Below are 19,988 nucleotides of genomic sequence, written 5' to 3' on the forward strand. Positions count from 1 at the left end.
GACAGGACGGGTAAATGCACCGAATACTAATTTCACAATAAATAATACATGCGTTCTTTTAATCGGATGGAAGAAACTCAAAAGATATCCCTTAATAAAAAAAAAAAAATCTGATGCAAAGAGGACGCATCACGAATGAAGACCATACAATACTATATCAGGACATCACCATCAGTTCAGTTATTTCAAAGATGGCTATGCATGAGCCATGATCCTACAGTATTCAGTAGAGAAGCCATGACACTCCCCAATATTAGCCTACTTGATTAAAATCCGTTAATGCAAATGAATGGCAAACTGATGGTTTAATCTGAATTCCCTCTCTTACTACTGCATGGTACCTAGGCAGGGGCCAGGATGTGAAGATTAGTTTATCTCCTGAGGGTACTACTGACTATATCCATTGGTGCAACTCATACTAGTTCTTGGTTAGTCTCATGCATCTGGTAACACTTCCCAAAGATTGAAGGACATCAACATTATGGATTGCAACCATCACTGATTGAATGAGAATGCTTCTGAATTGGGCTGATGCTCACGCTGCGGCTCATCTTAAATACATTAACAGCCTTATGTATTTCCTTGGTCATGGCACTATCCGCGCTCCTCGATGAGAGTTTCTTATGTGACTTCTGCAAATGAAGCCTGAGAGAGGTGCCGCTCAGCCCTACATTCCTTCCACAGATTGAACAAACTTTCATTATTGGCTTTCTTTGCTGCCACTCCATGGAAACCTTTCCGTGCAATTTCCTGTCAAGTTCCATAAGGATCCTTGCAAACCCATCATTGGGTTGTGCTCGGCGATGAGCTTTTTTTAGGAGATTCCATGCGTCTAATAAAGTGAAGTTCCTGTATAATCAAAAGTTTTATAGAATGAGACTTTTCTTTTCAGGAAAGTGATAAACACACGTATTCAATGACAGAAAAATTTGTGTTTTTTCCATGATAACTAAATAGTTGAATGACTAAGAAATATATAACACTATGCCATCACTACAGAATTTCCTGAAAGCAAAAAAGCATGTGAACATGCTGAGAGCATGGCATCCAGCTGCATATCCGAAACACTTCCCATGAATTTAACATACAAGAATGGGAGATAATCCTAATGTGTGGCTGGATGCCGTACTCTCAGAGTGCTCGCTCAGGAGATCCGGGCTCCCAAGACGGAAGATTGACCGAGGCAATTTTGTCATTTCTAAGGGAGGGAGCTAAGAGATCATTTCAGATAATGATAGCCACCAATTGGTAACTACTCCCCTGTAAAAATATCATACGTGGTGGTTTTGCACTAGACATAAACAACTACCCTGCAACTTACTTCTTTAGCATCAAGTAAGCAAGAACCACTGTGGCACTTCTACTTCTCCCTTCAAAACAATGAATGAGAACCCTCCCACCTATGTCTTCCACATAATCAATAAAATCAGAAGCTTCTTCGAAAATTTTACTGATGTTAGAATCCTCATCATCACATACCTGTGGAAATGCAGCGGTTTGCTTTATCAATAGCATGAAATACACAAATAGATCGGCTGCAGTTGGCAAGTCAAAGTGCCAATAAGAGGTAATGAAAGCCATAACAATCAATGAAGCATAATGAATACCATATAAATGGTTTAATGCCAAAGTTTGAATAGAAATTGCACATTAATTGGATCAAGAAATGCTACAAATACAAGTCCAAGAATTTGATTAAATTGAACTCTCATGTGGCATCTTCCCGGAGAACTGGAGTCTAAGTTTTAATTAGGGTATTTAAAGGGGGCTCAAAGAAACGAGAAACTGACAAGGAACAGGAAACTCCTATAGAAATGAGCCCAAAAATGTTCCTGCAAAGTTAAATGAACAGCTTATAATCTCCTAAGGAGTTGAAAACATCAGCAAAACATCATGAATGTCTACAAGGGTGGTTGACACTAAAATTTGAATTGAAAGTAATTAATTGGATGAAAAATGCACAATGTATGATTACAATTCTTTCATATTAATCAATAAAGAATGTTGCAATTAAGGGTCCAAGACTCTGATTAAGCAGAATTCTCACACAGCAAATTCAATCTTATGGTTTTCAAGTAGGAAGGAGTTCCGGGATGTCTTTATGGATTCTATCCTTGGAATCTAGCAGGCAATTATTGGATATGCACAGAAAAGAAGGCTATGCTCTAGTGAATCCTGGTCATTGTGGAATAGGGTGAACTTTCAGAAATATGATGATCTCATTCTTATGAGCTGCTTGGGGACAGTTTAGGAAGGAAATTTCTCAAGGGCAGAATCACTTGCTGTGATAAAAAAAATAGTAGAATTATTTGCTATCTATAAAGCCTAAAGCTTGCTTTGATAAATTGGATGGCATGTTCAGATGACAGTTTCTGACCTCTTAGATTCTTCCTTAGATAGGCAAGGGCCCTAACATCCTCCTTGAACATCTTGTTCAGGTGGACTCCTAGATCTGCTAATGCTTTGGTTGACTTTTACATAGAGGAACTTCAATACTGGTCATAGCTACCAAAAAACAAAAACACAAAACCCATTCATTTGTTCTTTTTTTTTTTCCTTTTTGAAAAATCCTGTTGTGAATATGATGAGATTAATATATAGCAATCTCAAAGAGCGAAAGACCAACAATAAGAGAAGAAATGAAGGGATAAGCACCCACAGAGAAATTCTTGTACACGAAAAGATCAGGATACTGAGAATCTGATTGACCAATTTCGTTTGAACACAAGCACAGAATATGTGTGATGCCCAAATACTGAAGTGTGTAAATGGATTTTGCAGCAAGGGCCCCACCAATGAACATACTACTTGTGATTGAAGATGGCTTCTCTGTATTTGCAGCATCAGATATCATGGCAATCCTCTCAAGAATATGCTCAAGACGGACCTGCAAGAAACCCAAATTTTAATATCATTTTTTTTTTGTTTGAGTCCAAGTATATTCAGACTGAAAAAGTGGAGATTATTACCTTTAATTCATATGCATCAACAACACTATTGGTATCACTCCCCTCAAAAAATCCTGTAATGAAATTATTCTCTTGACACAGTTTAATAGCATCTGACCTAATCATTTCATTCCATTGTTCCAATTCTCTGTTTAGTTCAGCATCCAACTGGATAGACCAAAAAAGATGGGATAGACCCCAGGTGTTAGTGAAAGACTCTTTTTGAAGGACAAAAGCACTGATAAATAGTAAAGCATGAAAAATACAAACTTCCAAGTTCTAATGCAGGTAAACTACTACAATTTTCACAATGAGCTCATTGATGCTCTTTTACTACAACCATATTTTTGGAACTAATATCTCTGTTAAGGTAGTGAAGAAACCCATGGTACGTACTGTCATCAAATAAAAGAATGCATATAACAGACAAGTTAAGGGTGGGGGGTCCACCATTCAATGAAACACACCTAGAAGATCTCCTTCCACGGATTGATACCATTTGGATGATTGCACAACTTATTAATAGAAGATATTAGATGCTTCCAATCATCCACTAAGGTCAACCTTAAAATAGAGTTCTAACTTCTAAATTTGCTCCATATGATTGACTCCTCGTATGATGCCACTTTTTATTAGCAAATAGATTAGTTTCTAATTGAACTTTTTTGATAAATTTTATATATTTCTGCATTTGGACATTATGGGGATATTATGGTCATTTTGTAAATTCTGTGGGGTTCAACTGGGTAGTTTGTTTTGTTTAGACATAGTTGAGATGTGTTTAGAATAATATTTTTCATTGGTTAAAGAGTTTAGGAGCTATTTACTTTCGAGTTCTTAGCTTTGGAAAGGAGTATGGTGGACACCCTAAATAGTCTAAAGTTTCTAAACTGTAGAATAAATGTAGGTCCTATTGAATGATGTTGGGTTCTCTCTCTTTTTTCTCTAAATCTAATTCTTCAAGCAGCCATTATAGATATCAACAATTCACAAGTTCTTCATCAATGAGAGCTCATTCTTATTCCTAAATAACGGAAATTAATCTAGGTATATCATTCTTCAATACTTTTAGGACAAATAACATTCCAATGCCTCCAATAGTAAGTCTCCCCCAATCTCCCATATCAATCATCTTTTATCTTACAGAATTTTATTCCAAAATTTCATTTAAAGCCCTAACTTTTTAGAATGTAATATTATTTCTCTTATGAAGTGAAACTTTCTTTCTTTTGTGGAAAGCTTGTTCAAAATACATTCCATCATCCTAACATCTTTACTGAGTTTCACTAAAGAAAGATTCCACTTGTACATTTAGTTTCTGAATCTTCTATTTTCCATGGTCCCAAGGAGAATTTGCAATTCTTAATTCTTTGATCTAAAACCTTACCAACCTCTTTCAATCCTTAACTTTTAACCTACAATGATTCATAAACCCTATCTTATCCAATCAATCTATCCTATACTCATCCTTGGAAATATTAGTCTTACAATCAACTTGGTATCATAACAGTCAACCATACATCACATTGATTGGTGAAACAATATCTGTAACAGCAGAGGCTGACATGAAAGAATGTCATTATGGTTTACCTGATGGGGTATCAGTTTTTTATAATTTAAAGACAAGTCGAAAATCAGAGGAAGATTATTTTTGCTTTCTTTTTCAAAAGTTAGTTGAAAGGTTCAGTTTGCAGATGCTATTTTTCTCCTATGGTATCACAGACCTTGGCAAATTTGTTGAAGTCACGAAGTTTTGCTAACAGAAGGCTTCTTTGGGACTCTCCTCTGCCTCTACACTTTCCATGCCAACCTTCTCTTGAGATGGGAAAAGCTTGGTCAGGATTTTCTTTGTATCCTGAAGTTGGTGTCCTCGGGGCTGTTCGCCGCAATTCTGAATCACTCAACTCTGTATGTGTCTCATTTATACACCGTTCTTTACTAACAGGGGAAAAACAGTGAACACCGACTCCAATTGCATGTGTGGGTGACTCAGAAACCCCTATATCCTCCTTGTCAAAATCCCCTGATAAAAATTTATCTGTGACAGACAGAAAAGCTCGTAACAGGATATCCAGTTTCTGATGAAGTGTGAGAAGAAAAATATGAAAGCCTTGCAAGTCCCTGAGAGCAGCACGGAACCCGCTTCGGAATTCATGGACAAATGTAGCCATATCAAATAAAGACGAATTAACTTGTGTATCAGCCTCTTCTGGTAAGGAAAACCCCAGTTTTCCACCTGTTATTTCATATAAAAGGCTAGAGGAGTACTCAGCACTATTGAGAATAAGTTCAACCAACTTAGGATAATTTGTTTGGTCGTTGGTGCGTTTTCCAACAGGTGGTCGGCGAGGAATGCCAGTGTCAATCACCACAACATGACAGTTACTGAACTTTGCATCTTCGTATCTTAGGCTCTTAAGGCTTATGCTACTGGATCTGGGAGAATCCATGAAGTCAGAAACATCTGAGCTCTGAGATATCAGTTCAGGGTTATGAGAGCTTAGTTTCATATTTGCAGAGTTGACCCTTCTTTCCTTTTGAAGTGTCATAATTGTTCTTGGCCTATATCGTCGTGCCATAGGATCAAAAGCCTCTTCCACTGAATCCACATCTACAGGGGGTGCCTTATCAGAAAAAAGTAGATTTGTGGAATTTCCCCGCCAACCAAGCTGACGGCAAGGAAGCCTGTCTTCGTTTCTGATGACAAGGTCCAACACCAATATCCTGCCAAGAGCTGCTGCTGTTTTTCCAGCAGATTCCCTTGGCTCAAATGCATTCAAGCTTTCCAGCAAAGGAGATCCATGAATATAGCTGCAAAAATTAATCAAAGCTATTGTCTGTAAGTTACTGATAAAGAATGAGATATTCTATAATCACTATAAACAGCAGTTTATCGTGTCTTTTAAGTTTTGCAGTACTTCCTACCCCAATCAGCCCATGTCATGTGGCTATGGAGATTGGAATAGTCACTAAAAGGACCTTTACCCAATGTTGTTCCTATCCTGGCTATGCAGGGTCTTGGGAAGAGTTTAGTGGATAGGTGGCCCCCTTTATTTTTATTTATTTATTTTTTATTTTTTTGACTTTCGTTATCCAACTGGTTTACATGCAGAAGGTTGAATTGTGAGAGAGATTTCCAACCCTAAATATCAGTCTATATTCATGAAACTAGCAATCTTAATGGACCAAAATTCCATGCTCCCATTCCAGTTTCTTCCACATGATGCCTATGCAGGAGGTTGAACCATTCAGTAATTTTATCCGACATAGGGTTGTAGATGACACCAACAATTTGAAGAAGATGGAATTTAGGCTAATAACCAGGTTAAGAAATTGCAAATTACTGAATGCTTATCCACCTTCCATGCATATCAACTAAATGTGTTGCACATGAGGAAGGAAGCAATAATTCTTTAATTTGCTGCATTATCAAATAAAGCCTTGTCTATTATAAGGTCAGGTTCTGTTTGCACTTCATCAAAAGAAGGCAGCGGCTCAATTCGAGAGCCTCCAACAACTCTGAACACGTCACTTCACCAACTTCGTCATTCTCTGAAATTGCTGCATCTTTTGCTTTTTCTGCAGCTTCTTTGATCTGTTGCCATTCTGGGCTAGAATTGTGAATGACCCTAGCCTGCAATATCCCAATAATGTGTTTTGGAATAGAGTTAGATCCATGATCCAATGCGGTAGTGTATCAAAGAAGTGCTTAAGTAGATAACAGAACTTGTGGAATTCGAACTCCTAGACATTTTGCAAATTCATAACCTAGTCGCTCTGATTGTGTAGCCATCCTCGAAGAGCCTATCTTTATTACAGCTGCTGCTTCTTTTATGGAGTCATCATTTCCAGGTCTGCTGAATAGGGCAAAGAAAACAACACCCCCAGAATTCACAGTGACCTGCATCCACCCAATTGAAGATAAGGGGAGGCTAGAAAAGAAAATTAATTCTCTGATGGGGTGGGTGGTGGGGAGGTTAGATTTCAGACACACATAATGATTAAGGCCAGGTTAGGTCGCATTGATGTCAACCCTAACTCAACCAAAGCTATGGAATGGGTTTGCCCAATTTTTCTACTTCCTTTTGCCAAATGTTCTTATTTCCTAACTAAAGGGTTGAGTTCAATTCATTTATATATTGCCAAATGTTCATGAAGTTAAATTGGATTCAGGTTGGATTGGGTTGACCAAACCCTAACTCAGCCAGAAGTCAAGTCTGATTCCTATGACCATAGCCTGAACTTTAACCCAAATTTTTTGGGTTGGGTTTGGCTGACCCAGCCAAGATGAAGCCCTAATAATGATGGCAAACATATAAAATTGATAAATATAAACTGTAGACAAAGTACTGGGTCAAATTCCTGCATTCTCTCTAGAACTGATTTTCTTCTTGTGTGAGGTTAAATCCTTACAAATACAAATTATGCAGATTATAAATTTTACAAATATAACAAAACACCGATAATGTTGCAACCCGGTCTTGGTCAATTCAGCACATTCTTGGACTCTCTCAGCTAGTCTTTGTCATATGTATATGTTAGCAGTTTATTTCCGAAAGAATAAACTGTGACAGAAAGTCTTGCTTATTTTCTTCTGGCAAAAAGCCCAACTTTACTCTCTTTTCACAGCCCCACCTTATGTATTATCAATAATATGAGTTGGTGAGTGGCCAGTGGATGGTTAAGCGGACACTAAGTTGGATATTGTTATAAGTGACAAAGATTTAAGTATGCTTGTCTGAACGTATAGGTTTGGGGAACTAATGGTTATTAGTTTAGTGCCAACTGCAAAGTCCAACTCACTGTTTACATACCTGCCCTAGCTCACTAAGAATGGGGACATAGTAAGTGAATGATATGTTTGGTGTTGAAATTCAAGTGTCGCGCAATTTGGTAGCACAGAGTCTTGATGACATGGACATGGATCATGTGTCAGGTGCTGAGTAGTCATGCATACCACATTAGATAAGGGAACCTCAATGCTCGGGTCCCATCCCTAAGCCCCAAAAAATGCAACATGATTTTTGTGGTACCAATTGCATGTAGTATCTAATTATGCAAGTACCAAAAGTTGATGAGGAAGGATGACCTTATTGAGTCGTAGGCACATAAATTGAATTCTTCATCATCATCCAAGCCTTATCCCAACTATATGGGGTCGGCTGCATGCATCCTGTTTCATCAATCTATTCTGTTTAATGCCATATCCATTGTTAAATTATTGGCGCTTAATTTATTTCTTATTACTTTCTACTTATGTCCTTTTATGTCTATCCCTTTCCCTTCTATCCCCTTCAACTTGTAACAAATCACACCTTCTTATAGGTGTTGTCATGGTCTTCTATGCATATGACCAAATCAACTTAGTATACTTTCTCTCATTTTTATCACCTATTTGAAGCCACTACTAAGTTCCTACTAATGACTTCACTTCTGTTCTTAACTTTTCTAGTGTTTCCACTCATCCATCTCAGCATACATATTTCTACCATACTCATTGTTTGGACATGTTTCTTACAGCTGTTTTGCAGAATTTTCCTTTTAAGACCCAAATTGAACTCCATTCAAGTGATTCTCAAGTAGAGAATCGCCCCATTCCTTTGCATATTCATGTTCTGAGTTTGACTAGGCAAAGAACCCTCTCAAATATTCCTTCTCTGGCAGGTAGAATTCTTGAAATGAAATGATGATGGATGGGGTCTCATGTTTCATGTAAAGACTAAGATAACAAGATTTGGTCCATCAACAATGCATCTAACTTCAACTTGATGAGAATCCTTGTATTGAAGTGTAAAAAAGCTGATAAAAAAATATTCCTGCTCTGGCATCAAGGAACGAAGAAGTAAGTCTATCTGGCAACTTGATGAGAATCCTTAAATTCTATCATGGCTAATTCGAAGAAGTAAGTCTCTCAACCTGTGTAGTTAGTTTCTTTTTTTTTCAATTAATTTTTTGTTATTTAGTATTTTTTTTCATCATATTTGTTGATATTTTGAGTTTGGGTTGATTGAGATTCCAAATCTTGGGAAGATTCTCTTCAAGCTTCTTGCAATTTTAGGATTAGAGGGAGAGAGATGAGGGCTTTAGTGAAATTAGTACCTAATTTCTAATAACATTCTCTCAAAACTGAGATTAAGAGATGTTAGAAGAAATTCTTCACAAGATTTTGGAATTTCATCTCTTTCGGATTTAAATTTTAAGCCTAGATAAACCTAAGGTTGAGCTGCCATTTGCAGCCGGGGGTATTCATAGCCACAATTCTAGAACCACATTGTCAGTAGTCTCACTATGTGTACTGATCAAGTACACCAACCTGCAGGTCACACTATTAGTGCAATACAATAGGCCATAAAAGCTCATTAGACATTGTTGAAAGGCCAAAGCTATTATGTTCTAGATAAAATCTCAGTTAGTTAAACATCCTGCATTCTCTAGAACTGATTTTCTTCTTGTATGAAATTTACAGCCCCTCTAGCAAGTGGATCTTGGGGTCCAGTCAAACAAGGGGTTCAGCATTTTTGCTTTGAGCATTTTCAATGGATAATTAAAGTGAGATGGTGCAGAATTTAATTAATTCTCTTATCACTCTCTTGCAGGTGCTCCAATGCCACACAACTGTGAATTCATCCAAACTTTTGGGTTGATAAGATCCAATTAGGAAATTGACAGAACTACCCCTCCCATTTTTTTGGGAGAGAGAGAGACCTAACAACCCAATGAACAAGTTTTCAAAATGTAAAAGAAAACGTAGTTGTATTAAGCTAAAGGTCCAAAAAATGGAAATCCAGAATGCTCCCCAGATTGAAAATGCAGTGCACAGAGGGAACAAGTGACTGTACATGGTGAAATGTAAAAAGACTAAAATCTGGGAAAAAATAGTTGTGCTCTTCAAAAAATAATAATAAAAAAAAATCACATACCTCAAGAGCTCTATTTGTTTCATCTTCAGAATGTTCAGTGCTACTACTATGTTCAGTATGGTGTAGTGAAGAAAGCATATCCCAAGAAAATTCACTTGATTCAATGTCCAACATGGCAGCTGCCCCAAGTCTTTCCCACAAGCTGATATCTGGAGGTTGATCAGAGGGCAACAAACTTTTTGACTCCAAAATTAGTTCCCCTGCACTATAATGAAATGCAATGATCTACAGGAGAGAAAATTCATTTAAAGAGGCAACAATCAGGAAAGGACATGGGTAGGGGTGGCAATTTTTCACTCAACCCGCTGAACCCACCCAATCCACTCATTATCTAATCCATCCAACCCGCTCATTTACTTGGCGGGTTGCGTGATCAATCCGTCACCCAATCCGTTCATTTAAATGGGTTGGATTGGATTGGGTTGTAGATAACCGTTAGGTTAACCATTACAAACATCAGTATTAATTTTTTAGCATTTTTTTTTATTTTCTTCATTTGAATTAAATAATTTATAATTAATGCATTAATTTTCTATTAATTATTGATTAAATTTAGTTTTGTCTTAAATCAACACACTTCACCCAACATAAATCCAAATCAATTTGACCCAAGCCTGGACCAATTCAATGCGGTTTGACCCGATCCAACATATACCGATCCGGGGCGACCTGAATCCGAAATAGACCTCGGACGGGATGGCTCGGTACTTCTTGCTTTACCTGGTTTGGATCGTCCGATCTAACCATTATTCAAACAACCCGGCCCGACCCAGCACAAGTTGATTCGGGTCGACCCGAATCCAAAATGGGTCAGACCAGGTGGGTCTGTACCCTAAACCACCCTGCTTGCTTTGCTTGGTTTGGATCATCCAGTTTGGTTCATATCCGTACAACCCGAACCGAATCTGGCCCGGTCCAATTTACTTCTTTTGACCTGCTTCGGGCCAATCGGTTTGGCCCCAAACCCGTGAACAAACCTGATATGAGCCGACCCAAGTCAATCCACCATTCACTGAATTGGTCCAGTCTGATACAATCGGTTTCGGGCGGGGTCTAGTCCGACTGGACTGATCTAGATCTAAACAGTTCAACCACTCTTGAACTTGATGTGATTACCTCGAAGACAATCCAATTAGATAGTTCAAGTTGGTCTGACCAGTTTGAACCTATGTGGTTTGTCAAATCTGAAACCTGAACATAGTTAAATAGCTTTACTGCTTGTATAAAAATAACATGCATGTAATGTGATTTAAACTTTTACCACTTGTGTAAATAACAACTACTATTACCACTAAGCTATGACTAACTTATTTGTTAAAAAGGAGTTAGTTTTTTGTTTCAAGTATATAAATATAAGATTAATGGGTTTGGACGGGTTAAATTGGGTTAAAGCAGGTTTGGATTAAACCCAACCTCTTTAATTTTATATAATTGGGTCATTAACGAGTTGACGGGTTAAATGAATTAGGTTAAAACTCAACCCAAACCCATCCCAACCCAACCCATGGGACATACATGCTAATTATCAACTACTGATCGATCGCTTATCAACAGCTAGCGCAAAAAAGACAATGGGATTTAGATAGCCATTAAACTATAGAATATAGTACATATAGCTCTACGTAGAGATAGAGGCAACAATCAGGATGCACCGGTATAACCTATGCTGATAAAAACTTTGATTTTGGGTGGCCATCATACTTTGTTTGAAAAGTGTAGACAACAAACCCCTGACACGGCGATCCAGAGTTCTTCTTCACCAGGGGAAGCCAAACATCCTTTTTCCTGATGAGCTTTGGAAAACGTTGGCCTTGCTGGCAACATCACCAGAAGAAACTCCCCCCTGGGTGGATGTTGTTGCAATGAGCATGGGAAATGGCAAGAGGAAAGCGAGTAAACTTTTGAACGTTGAAAGCTAAGGAAAGAAGATAAGGGTAGAATTGTCTTTTTCATCAATGTTTTTTTTTTTTTTTTTTTGTCCAGTGACACAAGAAAAAATATGTATTGTTTTCACTTGGGAATTTCACAAGAGAGTCTCTTTTGTCTCTGCATTCTGCATTTGATGATTAAGGCTTTGTGTCTATCAAATTGTTCTAAGTGGTGTTGAATGGTAGGAAAGGCGTGGTTGACTAAGATACCGGTAATTGATTCTTGGGTGAAAATGTTGGGGCCTCACAACAACTACCCACCCATAGTATATAATAATAAGGTATTTGAAATAACAAGTACGAGAAATCTAATAGTAGCAAAAAAGATAAAATCCAAACAAAGACAAATAAAACAAGCACCACGAAGAATACAAAGATTTACGTGGTTCAGCCTTACTGTCTACGTCCACGGGAGAGATTAAATCTGTTCTTCACTATAAAAGAAAACTGAGAACAATACAAGTACCTTGCGGCTTGCAGTCCAAACCAACCCTTACCCTTGTACACCCGTTCTCCCTTTCCTCTCAAATAGAAGAACAAAAACAAGAGAAAAAACCCACTTTCACACCAAGAGCACTCTATATTTTTCTCTCACACCTTTTCTCCCAAAAAACCTTAACCCTACATACAAAAGAAAGTTTTTATATGTAAAACCTTTTTAACCTAAAGAGAGACCACACCAATCGTTAGATTAAAATTAATCTAGCGGTTGTAAAATAAGACACAATCCCAACAAAAAAATCATAGTTCTCTGTCCAAGAGAAACTGGCGTACTTGCTAGTCTCCTCCACAACACCGATGAGAGCTTAGTTGGATATTTAGCTAGGTTTCTATCTATGTTGTGACCCAGAAACTGCAAGTTTTTACTCGTTATCTCTTCATTTTGATTACAATGACTTCTATTGGAATCTAAATTATATATAGGAGCTCTCGGTATGATAGAATTGGTCTGGCCGGAATCTTATGATCTTCTGATTAAGCATTGCAAAGAAGAGAAAGAGAGACAACATTGGCATTTGGCATGTGACGGAGAGAGAGAGAGAGAGAGAGAGAGAGAGAGAAGAGAGGCTCAGGTTGGATGCCTCTATTTTTAATTTTATTCCCAACGATTTTATCAATGGTAAAATATAAAAAACCTCTCTTGAAGTTTCTGACAACCATAAAAATCTCTCTTATAGTTTCATTTTAGCAAAAACCTCCCCTAAATTTTTAAATAAATAAAAAAACCTCTCTTTTGTCAATCACCAAGAAGGAAAACATTCAACCAAAGAATCAAAAATTTTCAAATGCCTATTTTACCCTTTTGCAAATTAATTTGCATCGATTTTTACTAAAATACCAATGTCGATCTCTTTACCCAACCTTTTTCCCCATCCCACTTTATCCAATCTTATAATTTCTCTTACTGTGTTTTCATTTTAGGGTAAATTTCTTTAATTAGTCCTATGGTTTAGTGAATTGACTAAGTGTACTCTTATTGTTTGAAAATTGACTAACGCTACCCCTTATAGAAGGATTAAAAAGACTATTTTGCCCATCATTCTTCTTTAAATTTTCAAAATAAAACTTTTGACACCTTTCTCAGATTGCTGAGGCTTATCCTCTCAGAAAATTTTAGACGATTGATCAGTACCAAAAAAATCATTAGAATAATCTTTGACTAAGATGAGTTTGGGGCCGATTTCAGTCCTTTTGGTTCGAACAGATGATGCTAACAAGCATATAGGACCAAAAAACCCAAATTTATTTTCATTTTCTCAGACTCAGATCTCAAATCTACAATCCATGTTCCAGATATGCAACTAGAGATGGCACCAAGAAAACTAATGGGTTTTGAAGATGCTCTTGTTTTGACAGGCACTGATGAGAGAACCCAATTCATTCTTGGATCCTCGAGTGTAAACCGTTGGGATCCTCTATTCTTACATCCTTTCTTTAAGTTCGGAGACCATCGGAAGTTGGAACAAGGTCAAGGTTCTTCCTCCAATCTGGACTGAATTTCTCTCCACTACACATAGAGCCTCCAGTTTTGAATCTAGCATAACAGAGGTCGACCCCCTTGAATCAACCTAATATCCGACACTGATTTACAGTTCCAAATCCAAGACACTGAGCCTTTAGTAGCACCATCTCATCGCCGCTGCGTTCTCTTTGGCAACCATTAATAGCCAACCATTGCATTCTCGTCATCCTCCATGACGAGGGCATTGTAGATGCCCACAAGTTAGTGATAGAGTGTGTCATAGATGGCACGGTTGGTGGACGAGTGTGCGAAGCTACCTCTGTGGAAGAAAATTATGATGGGGACGACTTCTGTATTCAGGGGACGCTCAAGCTCCATGATACTTGACTAAGTTTGAGCTTCATCAGTTGGGGCTGGCTGGTATATCCAGTTGAGGAGGCTAGTTGTGCGGTCCACTATGACATCGAAAGAGAACACTCCATCGACGGGGGTGTGTTGGTAGTGACTTTCTGGTCAAGGAAATCCACCAGGTGGCAGTTGAACGTACCATTTGGTTGGTGGAGGAGATTATAGGCCACTTGAAATTGGAGATGAGGAATTGATACAGCTAAATCCCTGAAACCTTAAGTGAGAAATCGACCGATTAGGGTTATCAACTAGTTGAATTCTTTGCTGCCCCAACTCGTATTGTTCAAATTCATACAGAAGAGAACCATCAATACCTACCGAATGAACAAATAAATTGGATAGATAAGATGCCTCAGACTTGCAGATATGACGCCCATTGCAAGATGTGAAACCCTAATTTCGCCCCCTTTTTTTTCCCTCCCTTTCTTTCTTTGAGGCTTGGTGTTTGTTGGAAGTGCATGTTCGTTCTTTTGTTTTTTCCATCTTCTTTTATTTGTTTTTTCTTTTTCTTTTTTCACGTTTCACCCAGGGGTAAGAGAGAGAAAAATGAATAGCCAACCGGTTATTGGGGTGAACTGGTGTAGACAGAGGTCAAAAGGTTTTTTTTAGGAATGGAGGAGGAAAGGGTGTTTTCAAAATTTTTTATAAATATATTAGTCACATGATATCATATGTAACGGAAAGTTAATGGATGTTAACGGTAAGGATAGACTTAGTCAATTGTTAGAAACAGTAGGGGTAGCATTAGTCAGTTTTAAAACAATAAGGGTACACTTAGTCAATTAGCTAAACCATAAGGGTAATTTAAGAAATTTACCCTTCATTTTCTTTACAAGCAAAGTAAATAGAGTTGTTTAAAGGGCCAAACTCTCGATAAAAGAAGAGGAAGCAATAGCAGTATCAGAGAAGAGAAGATAAGAAAGAAAGCAAGCAAGAAAAAAAAACGCTTCGATTCCATTTCGCAGTGAATTGATCAACAAACATGGAAGAAGGAAAGAGAATGATGCATTGTCTTATGATTGATCTAGAGGCTCCTTCAACAGGGCTACTCTATTTGCACCACTGTTCGAATTTGATGTAGGCGCTCGTGGTCCAGTCCAATAGGAGGCTAGCATGCATTAGGCGGCGGCATCTAGAATGGACCCAATCAGTGTGCGGGCGCAACAGTGCTCGGCGGGCTCTCTGGGACCAATGGCGCGGAGTCATCTAGCGGCCTTGGATGGTTGCCCTCCCCGCGTACGGATTGCATCCGGACCGTCTGAGCTTGTCCACCTCTAGGCAGCCTCAAGTATAAATAGGAGGTGGTAAATGATCCAAAACTTAAGACTCTTGAGCTACACTTGAGAACTTTTATTCTCCATTACGACCTCGTTTGAATCCTCATACCTCAGACCTCTATCATCTCATACTGACCTTGTACTAACTTGACCATCGGAGTCCTCACCTCGGGTATCAACTTGAGGCCTCTGCCATGTTCTCTCTCCACTCCTTGTAGGGCCGATCTACCCGCCCTCAGCTACCTCAGACCTCGGGCAACTCGATTTCACCTCGGCTTAGGAGAGAATTGACAATGTTGACCTCAGCCCCTTTCGATCATCAATAGAATCCAAGTACTTTCTTCTTTTTTCCTTTCTTTTCTTCCTATTGTTACAACTTATGATATTTATAGATTTCGTCTCCATATCAAGCTTCCTTTCAACTGAACATCAGATCATGTTCAGAAAACACATTGGTTGTGTTTTGGGCATCTGTCAGTTCTTCAAGGATAACCTACTAACCCTTTTTCTTCCTTTTCAAAACCAGAGTTCGAGGAAGATGTAAATCATCTTAAAATCCTATTGGGTGCATTTGAGAAGCACCAGATCTTTGAAGCCGATCTCAACAGATCAGACAACTTTGAACCTATAATTGATGGTTGCATAGGAGTCTTTAACGTTGCACATCCCATTGATTTGGAAGAGAAGACTCCACTGGACACTGTGCTTAAAACATCAATAGAGGGAGCATTAGGCATTCTCAAGGGGTGTCTAAATTGCAAGACGGTGAGAAGAGTCATTTACACTTCCTTTGTCTCAGCTTCTTTTAGCATCAACAAGGACAGGAAATTGATGAGAAAGTGTGGACATATGTGGATTTCTTTAGGGCATTTAATCTTCCTGGCACTGCGTATGCCCTTTCTAGGACTATCATAGAAAGGGAAGTTCTTCAATTTGTTGATGAACATGAATTAGATGTTGTTATAGTGCTTCCTTTTGGGGTAAAATAAGTATTTGAAAAGATTTGATTCTTTGGATTAACATTTTCTATCTTGGTGATTAATGGGAGGTTTTTTGTTAATTTATTTAAAAATTCAGGAGAGGTTTTTGCTAAAGTGAAACTATAAGGGAGGTTTTTATAATTGTTAGAAACTGGGAGGATTTTGTATTTTACCCTTTTTTTAAGGGTAAGTATGGTATTTTAAAAGACAATGCATTAGATCATCATTTTTCACAAGAAAAAAAAGACTAAAGAAACATAGAAAAGGTTTTTATATTTTTCTCTAAACTTAAAATTAAAAGAGAGAAGAGAAGGTACCTCAAGGGCATAATTTCGATCCTTTGGAGAGGACGGTTGGGAAAGCCGGAAGAGCGATATCTGCCGCTGCGCCTACGAACCGAATCCAGCCATTGGTTGAACCGATAAGCTGGACCTGCCGTTTTATCACCCAGTAGATACAACACCTGAATCATATATTATAATCATTTTAACAAAAAAGAGAAAATTCCACTTTAATACCCTAAACTTTGGGGGTAGTGTCAAGTTAGTACCCAAACTTCTAAACTTTTAAAAAGTGTCAAGTTGGTCCTTGTTGTTAACCGACCGTCAGTTATTTGTTGAAAAAGTCAAAACTACCCTTCAAAAGAAGACAATGTTCATTGTCTTCCACCTTGAGACTGAACTAGTTATCTTCAAAGAAAAAAAAAGGAAAAAACATGAAATATGATAAAGGGAGACAATAAATGAAAGCAAAGAAATAACTAGACAAGAACGTGTTTCAGATCTAAAGGTAGAAGATAATGGCTTAATTAGTCTAGAATCTTAAACACCTCAACTGGTTTAGTCTCAAGGTACAAGACAATTATTAATAGTGTTTTCTTTTGAAGGATAGTTTTGACATTTTCAATGGCATGGACCAACTTGGCATTTTTTGAAAATTTAGGTACCGTATTAACATTTTTGAAAGTTCAGGTACTGATTTGACACTACCCCCAAACTTGAGGGTACTAAAGTGAAGTTTTCTCAAAAAAAAAAAAAATCCGTAAATCAATCATAGTGGAATTTCAATTTGAGAAAAAATAAATAGAAAGGAGAGAATTGCCGATGTGAGTGGGTTAAAGGGGAGAAGGGAAAGGAACTCACCCGAGAAGAGAAGGTGGGCTGAGATGGGACTCCAGATTCGTCCGATAATGAGAGGTCGAGATCCTTCTCTTCTCGTTCTTCGTCTTCTTCCTCTCTCTCCTGCAAACCCACGATGAGAAAGAAGCCAAGTAGAGATGATGATGATAAAATTGTTCTGAGTATATACTCAGGGATTCAGAGAATGGTGAAACCAGATCACTAGCTAGATTGAGCTAAATGGTACCTGAACATTGTTGTGGTGGTGGGCTTCCTCTTCTTCTTCTTCTTCCAGTTGTCGTTGCTGCTGCAGGGTTCGAGAGAAGATGGCAGTTTCCTCTTTTTCCTGCCGAGCCATTATTCTTTGCATTTTGCTTTGTTTTCTGAATATTGGAAAGAAAAGGAACAAAATCATCAAAATAGAGAAAAGAAGATTGGAAGCAGAAATGCACGGAACGGAAACGCGGTCAGTTCCTCTTTTTGCGGGTAAACACAAATAATGAAAAGAAAAGGTCCACCACCTCGTGGTCGTGGCGGTGATGATGGACTTGGCTATTGCCGAAAGAACCAAAGCCAACCAAGCAAGCAGGCAGGCACCCTCTTACATTACCCTGCCGCTGTTCACGTACGCAGTCGACTATTCTATTCTCAAACACTGCATTGTTACGTTCAGTGGCAATTTGGCTTCACGTCCAGAACACCATGGACACAAAGTTACGGTGACGTAGGATTTACATACCTATTTTTCATTGCAAAAAAGAAAAAAAAAAAAAAGAAAGAAAAATCTCAGCCTTTAAATTTAGAATTTTGATTCATACATATGTCGACCAACATATGATAATCCGGCCCAGTTTTTGCACTCATACATACATGATAAATCCATTCTTCTCCACTATGCACTGGCCACTGAAAGTGTGAAAGAGACCAATGTCTTTAGGTGTAGGACGGTAGTCAACTCTCGTACATGCTTTCTAAATCTCACTTGTATTTCTAATGTCTCACCTTTATTCATGCCTTTGTTTCATGTTTGTGTCAAATCTGAGATGAGGAGAGGAGACTCCCTTACTGTGCAAGAACGCCAACGACAACGGCAAAAAGGTTTTCATCTTAACCAAATCACCGGCAGGGCAGCTTGCTGGGCACCGGAAACGGCAAAAGATTCCTACCCTCTTAACCCATTAGTTTCTGTAGTTTTCTAATTTTCTCTAATTAACATGCTTTTAAGTTGTCCTTACCTGACATGAGAACAGGGATCTAATGCCAACACAACTGTACATGTGAACCAATCACGAATAAACTTGAGTGTTCTTGAGGCCTACACCATTTGGGTCTCATGCATATGGAATAATAGTGTTTTACTGGTAATTGGTTATGTAGCCTGGTTTACACACTAATGTTTGCGGCAAAACTTGTCTCATGCTATATCTTTTCATCTCTCCATTTAGGAGAAAAAGGATTCAACTATAATTCAGAAAGATGAGCCCGGATTGGCTCTATGCAACCTGTTACGAGTGAAATAGGTCAGTATTCCATACACATGGAGCTCATCATAGAACCCACATCTTATGCGTACTAGTGTAGTGTTTGCTCATGATGGATTTGCTCAATTTGCGGTGTATGATTTTGTCTACGGTCAATCCAGATTCCAAAAAGATACGATAAAATTCATGGAGCATAGATTTTTTGAAAGATTAAAATTAAACTAAAATAGTAAGTGATAATACCAAAAGAGCTTTGACCAGTTAAGAGCTCTTTTAGGCTCCTTTAGGCTTCAGCTTTGATTGAATTGGCATTGACTTAGGGCTTGTTCGTTTCCTCTTAAATTTTATCTTTTAAGAGGAATCTTTTAACTTTAAGAGGAAAGTGGGTGTTCATTACATTTTATTTCTTATTTCTTAAAGTACAATTTTTTTGTTTTCCAATGATACTCTAAAAAAGACAAACAAAAACTCTCATATATAGAGTCAAAATTGATATTTGATAATTATTAGAATTCACAACAACATTTTTGCATTCAAACTTCAGAAGAAATAAAAATTCACCAATACCAATATACCTCTTACTGTAATTATTGCACTTTTAAATGTCAAACTTCAAAACAAATGAACAGACCCTTAACCACTTTATAGCTTAGTTTCACCACGAGGAAGTATGCTTTTTTGAAGGCAAAAAACAAAAGACAAGACCAACAAAGAAAAAGCTAATCCTAAACCAAAGAGGCTTCAGTTTAGCAAAAGCAAATAAAACTTCACTTGACAGGAGAGAAACCGGCGACTAGAGGTGTCAACTGGACGAATTTGGTCCAACCCGATCTAGTCCAATGTGAGTCCACTTATAAATGGACTGGACCTAATCCAGTCCATATCCAATCCATTAAAATGTAAATGGGTTGGATTGGATCCAATCTAAAGTGAATGAAATATCGAAAATTATATAAAAACACTTT

General features: G+C 38.0%; 1 protein-coding gene across 3 annotated transcripts; it reads right to left on the reverse strand.

Moving 5' to 3' along the window:
* Window positions 1-10: 10 nt before the first annotated feature.
* On the reverse strand, window positions 11-18,718 carry LOC104593258 (dual specificity protein phosphatase PHS1-like). 3 transcript variants are annotated; one of them, XM_010253024.3, is made up of 11 exons: window positions 17,790-18,718; window positions 17,567-17,665; window positions 16,742-16,887; window positions 9,869-10,073; window positions 6,676-6,849; window positions 6,422-6,582; window positions 4,673-5,759; window positions 2,970-3,116; window positions 2,660-2,887; window positions 1,322-1,479; window positions 11-849 (listed from the first exon to the last, which is right to left on the reverse strand). In XM_010253024.3, the coding sequence occupies exons 1-11, from the start codon at window positions 17,955-17,957 to the stop codon at window positions 480-482; spliced, it is 2,943 nt and encodes a 980-aa protein (XP_010251326.2). In that variant the 5' UTR covers window positions 17,958-18,718; the 3' UTR covers window positions 11-479. The 3 variants fall into 3 exon arrangements, with proteins under 3 accessions (XP_010251326.2, XP_019052568.1, XP_088756102.1); XM_019197023.2 differs by lacking the exons at window positions 17,567-17,665; window positions 17,790-18,718 and having other exon boundaries at window positions 9,869-10,068; window positions 16,742-16,856; XM_088899976.1 differs by lacking the exons at window positions 17,567-17,665; window positions 17,790-18,718 and having other exon boundaries at window positions 9,869-10,017; window positions 16,742-16,854.
* Window positions 18,719-19,988: the final 1,270 nt, after the last annotated feature.

Source organism: Nelumbo nucifera, chromosome 3, assembly GCF_055504915.1.
Source record: "Nelumbo nucifera cultivar China Antique chromosome 3, China Antique-T2T, whole genome shotgun sequence".
Taxonomy (NCBI): domain Eukaryota; kingdom Viridiplantae; phylum Streptophyta; class Magnoliopsida; order Proteales; family Nelumbonaceae; genus Nelumbo; species Nelumbo nucifera.

Bases quoted from the DNA above. Each gene is read 5' to 3' on its own strand.
- LOC104593258 (XM_010253024.3), bottom strand. From the start codon at position 17,957: ATGATTTTGTTCCTTTTCTTTCCAATATTCAGAAAACAAAGCAAAATG. The intron at 6,850-9,868 runs GTATGTGATTTT...GGGTGGATGCAG, and splicing joins AAACAAATAGAGCTCTTGAG to GTCACTGTGAATTCTGGGGG. The intron at 1,480-2,659 runs GTGGGTGCTTAT...GCATTTCCACAG, and splicing joins TCGTGTACAAGAATTTCTCT to GTATGTGATGATGAGGATTC.